Source organism: Pyrus communis, chromosome 2 (genome assembly GCF_963583255.1).
Source record: "Pyrus communis chromosome 2, drPyrComm1.1, whole genome shotgun sequence".
NCBI classification, from domain to species: Eukaryota; Viridiplantae; Streptophyta; class Magnoliopsida; order Rosales; family Rosaceae; genus Pyrus; species Pyrus communis.
The window spans coordinates 29,408,033-29,415,158 of NC_084804.1; the positions used below are offsets into that span (position 1 = coordinate 29,408,033).

Genomic DNA, 7,126 nt, shown 5'->3' on the forward strand with positions numbered 1-7,126 from the left:
GAAGGCTGCATGGGATAAAACTTGTCGATGAAGGCTGCACCAATAAGACGAGACGACTTGTACGCGCGGACACATCATTCTCTACGTGGACCTCAGATTCCCCCGACTCAGCCTTCTGTATATAAAAGCTCAACTCACTGATCCAATCCCACATAATTCTTTTCAAAATTCATAACAAAAAAAGAAAAGAAAAAAACAAGACGGAAATGGATTTGGGAAAACTTTCGAATGCAAACTCCATGGACGAACAATTCGAATTCCTGGAAATCGAAGACGGAGAAGAACTCTTGGGTCTCACACACTGGGAATTCATCGACGCCTCCGACGCCCACTCAGAGCAAAACCACCACCACCACCACCGCTCCGACTCCGAACAAACCGATAAAGACGAAGAAGCAAATCGGTTTGATAGGCTTATCATTGGGCCCGCTTCATTTTCCCCTTCGGTCCCTCCGCCGGTGGCCGATCCGATCCCCGCCCACCGTCATCGCCGCCCCCGTCTCGTCCGATTTGTGGATGTGGGTCTCAATCTCAAATTCCATAGCGATTGGGACGACAGCGGCGATGAGGATGAGGGCCATGGTGAGGAGGAGGAGGAGGAGGAGGATTATGGGTATGGATTAGACGACGAGCTGGTGCCGTTGTCGGTGAGCGACAAGTTGGGGCGGCAGAGGATGAGGAAATTGGGGAAGAGGATGTTACCGAAGATGAACAAATCGAAGCGGTCGCCGTACATGGTTGCGAGGCCTGGCTGCGTTCGCGGGAAGCATGGCCTGGGATTGAAGCATATTTACTGACAAAGATTGGAGATTTGGAGATTTGGGTATCTTTTTACAACTGGGTTTAGATGTAATTAAAATATAAATTCGTAGTTGGGTGGACCAAGTCTTATGTTAATTAGGTAAACGTGGGGGTTCGGTTTTACGTTGATTCTGTGTCTCTGTCTGACTTATGATGTTTCATCATCTTTTAAGAATCTAATATATGTAGTTGATGACGTGACTGTCTGTTTATTTGTTCTACATTGCTTCTTTGTCTTTTTGTCTTTTTGCTTTGTCATTCTTTGGTTTTTTTTTTTTTTTGGAACTGGTTTACTTTTGATCAGTCTAATAGTCGCCTTATTCGTTCATATTCCAGAGCATTATAGAATTTTCGATCTTCGACTTTACTCTATGATTTGTGATTAAGATCTTGAATTTTGATTCTTTGGTTTTAGAATTGATAAGAAAGGATAGTGCTGCTTGAAGAATACTTGAGATGATATTGGTGAATCTAATAAGTATAGAGGGATTGGCACAACCATTTTCTCAATTGCTCTTTTCATTTTGTTTGCTTTGCTGCTAGGCTACTAGTACTGGTTTTGGAAATACACTGGTTCTACAAACATCTGTAGTTATGGTACGGCTTCAATGCTATGTAGCATTTTGCGAGACGAGTTTTCCCGCTTCCATGTCCATATAACAGTATAAGGAAATCCAAGTGTTAAAAGGAAAGCATAAGCAGTACCAACTTCACACGTAAGCCTTATATTGTTGCGCTGATGCCTTGATGAAACTGGAGAGATTTGATCAGTAGTTGAAGAGATTTTTCAGTGTGACTGTCACACGGGGAGGATACACCACATGTCATTACATAAATAGTAGGATATGTGTGTCAAAAAGTTAATAATTTAAAAAATAAAAATTTTCACTACTTATATAAAAACACGTGATGTATCACCGTGTTCCCGTCACAATTAAAAATTTCTCCAACAGTTGAGATACTAACATCATCAAATGTACTTGTGTGGTAATAGTTAATAAATCACAACCATTCCACTGCAAAACTGGGGTGTATCCAAATAAGGACTTAAAAGAGTATTATGTTCCTCCTCCTCTGCATCAAAGTTCAAATTCCTTATTTCGAGTAAAAATAGATTACGTGCCACTTTATTTCGTATTAAAATAAATTAAGATATCGCTGGAATCAAGACCGTCACCGGTTTTCTTTTTCCGGTTTATCCTTTTGGAAAATTTTCCTGCCAATTTTTTTTGTATTTCCATGAAATCCAATACTAATACTTCTTCAAGACCAGTGGAGCTTGTTGGGCTTTTGAAGGATGCTTATTTATGATCAATCCCGGAGGCTGTACTGTTGCTCATTCGCTACCCAACCATGCCCTTACATCTAGTTTTCAGAGGATGGGCTTTTGTTCTTGAATTCATGATAATGCAATTGAACATTAGCAGACTCGAACTGTTGACATTCATCATAAAGTAAATTACCGTCTCTAAGGCCTCCGACTGATTCTATTGTAGAGACCAACGATAGTCGATAGACAATAACTCCCCCCTAACCAACCAATGCATTTCTTTTATTGAAATAAAAGGTCATCTTAATTTGCTTAAATTCTCGCATCGATAAAACACATTATAAATGTTTTATCGTTAATTATCTAGAGACATTTTGAAATAAAACACATTATAAATGTTTTATCGTTAATTATCTAGAGACATTTTGAAATAAAACCCTACCGTTGCTAGACTAGGAAGTGATTAAGTTGAGGCTGATCATATAAATGTTACACACTGACAGTCTCTCTAATATTTAACCGGCTTAAACAAATGGTCTCCCTCCTCTTTGTGTATGCTTAGCTTGCTACGTGATCTGCCTAGTTGTATTCAGTTGTGGCATGTGCTAAATGAGCCATAAACATGTGTCGTGCTCATGTCTGCCTAACCCATCTTCTGCTCCTACTTTACTGTATTTACTTTTATCTGTTTCACATATTTTCTGCTTTTACTTTGTCTCACTTTTGAAGGTCGAGCCTACTCAAATTGCATGAAATGACACCGTTCGGCGCTGAAAGTTGGCCAATTCTATCATCACATAATTATGTCCTACTGCCACTAAAATTTTAAGTCATTTTTGTCACTTACTAGAGGCAGTGCCATCAGCCATCAATTTATTTTCAACGGCAAAGCGTTCTTTAGAGCAGTAAATCAACAATCCCAATTTGTTTTGAGTACAGGAGTCTAGATTTGTATGACCACCTAATAACAAGCGATAACCATGGGAGCAAATTTTCGTCTAAGATTGAATTGATGAAAACCTACACATAAAAAGAATAGCCAAACGGAGTTAGATTAATACTGGTATGATATCAGTCAAAGGGTCTTTCATGCCTAAATTAGAAAGATTGTAGGAAATAATAAGAGTGTTGGGAGAGTTCTTGATTGCAGGAATAAAGTAGCTGATCTTGATTATTTATAGAGAACTGAGGAGTTAACTCTAGCGTGTGACCTAGTCTGAACCCCGATGGAGGAATATTTCTCTGAGATTCTTGGAATATGGTTTGGAGAGTCTTGTCATGCTAAGAGACTGATAGGCAAACTCATTACATACACATGATGATCGACTTGGACCACATGTGACGAATTGGGCCATGGGCCTTGTTGATTGTGGGCTTCTAGGATCTTCTTAGAGAATGTGGCCCGTTAACCCGTTAGAATTTGACTAATGGTGTGCATATTCCTATTGGTCAAGATATTTTATGTTCCCACAATCACGTTGCTACAAATGAGAATAATGTGAAGTTGGACGAACCAAAATACAAAGATGTTGGTGTGTGAGAGTAAGTTGAGATTATCGAGTAAGTGGAATCGGACTACCTCACTCAAGTTTTCCTACCTTAGGACATACGGGGTGACAACAATAAACCAAATAAAATCGGGTTGCCAGGAGAGTTTAAATAGCGGCAGCCAAACCCACATCAATTCCATCTCCTTGATTAGGCTATTTAACCCCAATTCCAACTTGAATCAAATATGGGGTTAGTTAACAATTGGATAAGTTGGGATTACACCTTCTCAATCCGTGTAATTAGTCTACGCCAAATCTATCTTATGTATTAAACGTGCCTTAGAGTATTTTATAATGAATTAATTTGGAGAGTTGTAGTGTTGGTTTGGTACTAAGGTACTTTTATAAAAAGCAGATATAAAAAAAAAAAACTAAGCTCAAAAAGGTGTTTGGTAAACAATTAAAAACAGCTTATTTTCACAGTTTTGGGTGAAAAAAGCTGCAAATGTGAAGCAGCATAAATGTTGGATTATATGTTGAATGTTGGATTTTGATTTCTTGTTAAACGTTGGATTATATGTTTAAGATTTATAAATATTTTTCTTTTAAAAATAAAGTATATTTAGTAATTCACTTTTATTGGTTAAGAAAATTAAATTAATGGCAAATCTAGTATTATACCATTTTTTTGTCATTTCACACAGTCACAGTTGTTTTACATAAAAATTTACCAAACACTATAATACTTTTTTTTTTTTTTTCCAAAAGTACTTTACAAAAAAGTTTATCAAATATTTTGCTGCTTTATTTCACAGCTGTTTATCTTCACAGTATAATAGAAACAATTTTTTTTTTTTTAAAACACAGCAATACCAAATCAACCCATGGATTGGCTTATTTGATTGCATAATGCTTGTGAAAAAAAAGAATTAATGCCGTTATATGCTTTCAGCTGTACCATTGGGTTGAGCAGCTTGTGCTTACCTGGACTCTTATTGGACCTCGTTTTCATCCCTAATTGGAAGAGATCTCTTACTTAAATACATGCATTACAATTACTTTTTTTTTTAGGTGAGATTATATTGTCAAATTATTATGTGAATTTGATTTACGCATATGTCAAAAAAATTAAGTGAATTAATGAAAAAAAAAAAATCACAATGTGACAACTTAAGTATCTCATTGCAATAGGTAAAATATTAAGTGAGAGTAAAATATAAAGGTAATGCTAGTGAGACCAAACTTTTAAACCAAATAATGTGTTATCAATAAAAAAATAACACGTTACTCGACACTTAGTTAATTATTCAATCATCTACAACTACATCATTTGGTTTGCAAACTTGACATCTCTAGCATTACCCAAATACAAAAGGATTATGTTTTGGACCGAGTGGTGTGTTAACAGTACTTGGTAGGTCATCAAGAGTAAGCTACGATACGGTGGAAGCTCTTTCTGCTAGTACATACTGTTCATATAATGCACTGAGCAAAGCCCAGAACACCTGATACCCCATTATCATCTACCCGGCCCCTTCAACAAATTGGCCATAAGACCACGAGAGGAAGACATGTACGTAAAACAATGAATCATTGCAAACTTTTAGACGAAGATGCATGATAAATCAAGACAAAACAGAAATGCAAAGAGTTAAAAATATTACTGCAGTTTCTTTTTTCCTAATGAAGTTGAAGAGGAAGAAGGGCCGAAAATCAATGCGAGTTTCCGGGCGCAAGGACGAATATATGTAAAAGCTGAAAGACTTGTACGCTGTGTATGTTTGTATATATAGTACCTTCGATGAATGATAAATTTTATGGCTCTAGGCAAGTTAGCTGTAGCAGTATTTACTTTTTAGTACTGTTTATATTAAATTGATTGACATCAGAAACTGCATTCCTTGATGCTTTGGCTAAAAGCAAAAGGTGAAAAGGAAAGAAATATGTGCGTGTGTTATACATGCAGTGCAAGGAATGCCTCCTTATCATACAACCTAGCGACGTAAGCATCCTATGTTTACTGTCAGTGTGGAACTTGATTGGCTTACGGGTTGTGAGTTAAAGTTACATATGAATTACAATTAGAAGGAAAAAAAATGTGTTGGGTTTCTATTATGTATAGCCTTCTTATATTATATTGCAAGAGCTAATACAATCAATGATTCATATCTACAGTTGACAACTTCACATTGTCAAGTTGCTTTTCAACATCAAATATATGACAGAGTTCCAAAGTTCTAAAATGTATGGATCTAAATGGAAGATTAACTCGATGTACAAATTTAAATTTCATATAATTAGTTAGATATAGACAAACGTTCTAATAAGTAATTGATGTGGTTTTGATTCGTGGTTGTAGTCAAAATTTAGGGTTATAGCTAGGTTACATTAGAGTTTTGGTTATTGTGGTTTGTATGAGAATGGCTTTGTCTTGCTTGTATGTTGTGACGTGGGTTTTCTTTGATCTCTGTAGAAGTCTTATATGGTCAAAGTTTTTCTAATCAAATATCTGTAGAAGTCTTATATAGTCAAAGTTTTTCTAATCAAATATCGTTTCTTTCTTAAAAAAATCAAAATATTAGCCCTCATTAGACCAACTCTAGCATAGTCTTCAAGTTCATTGTCGTCGTAAACCTCAAACTTCGATAAAACATTGTAGCTAAATCGAGAATAATATATTTTTGTTGGACTTACATCGATCGCTAGACAACTACTATCGTTTACGACGAATCTAAACATCACACATTTGCTTACCCAAAAAAATAAATAAATAAATAAACATCGCACATTTAGGTCAGGATTAACATGATCAATTGTTTTGGATCCACAATATGAAAACGTAAGAACTCATGTTGTCAGATAAAAGAACATTTCCTTAAGCATATATTTGTTAAAAATTATATAATATTGGTAGTGAACCAAAGGTAGATGAATCTAAATTTTTTAGGGAAAATGGTTCCCCTACATCATTTACTCCTGATGCACATTTTTGTTATTTCTGACATTTGAATTAAATATCGCAAATGAAAGTCAAGAAACAAAAATAATAAACGATGTGAGAATGTGAAGAAAGGTGAGCATAAATTTGTTCTCCTTTGTTAATTTCACAACAAGACAAAGACACACTTCCAAAACAAGCATGCTTTTGCATTATCATCAACGTTATCTTTAAAGTTTAAAGAAAACACCCACCTTTTCCACATTTCTTCGATCTCTCTCTTTCTTTCTTCCTAATCTCTCTTCTCTTCCATCCCCTCCTATTTAAATGGTTGCGATTATGCCACATCTACATCTTGTTTTGAATTTGTTATATGGAGAATAAGACGTAAAGAAAAGTGTGAGAGGAGGGGATGGAAGGGGATGATAATAGGAAGGGAGAGAATCCTACTCCTTTTATTTTGTACCTGCCAAGTAAGACTCTGCTGAAAGACAGTGAAGAGGAGGTGAGAACTAGAGTTTCCTTCAAATCTAGAATTGATGGCGGCGTCAACTTGCATTACTTTTAATGGTACAATTCTACTCTTTATTCCAACTATTGAACTCCTTATCAACCACAACAATTCCT

General features: G+C 36.0%; 1 protein-coding gene across 1 annotated transcript; it reads left to right on the plus strand.

Moving 5' to 3' along the window:
• On the plus strand, positions 1-995 carry LOC137726880 (uncharacterized). Its single transcript, XM_068465832.1, has one exon. The coding sequence runs from the start codon at positions 207-209 to the stop codon at positions 795-797; it is 591 nt and encodes a 196-aa protein (XP_068321933.1). The 5' UTR covers positions 1-206; the 3' UTR covers positions 798-995.
• Positions 996-7,126: the final 6,131 nt, after the last annotated feature.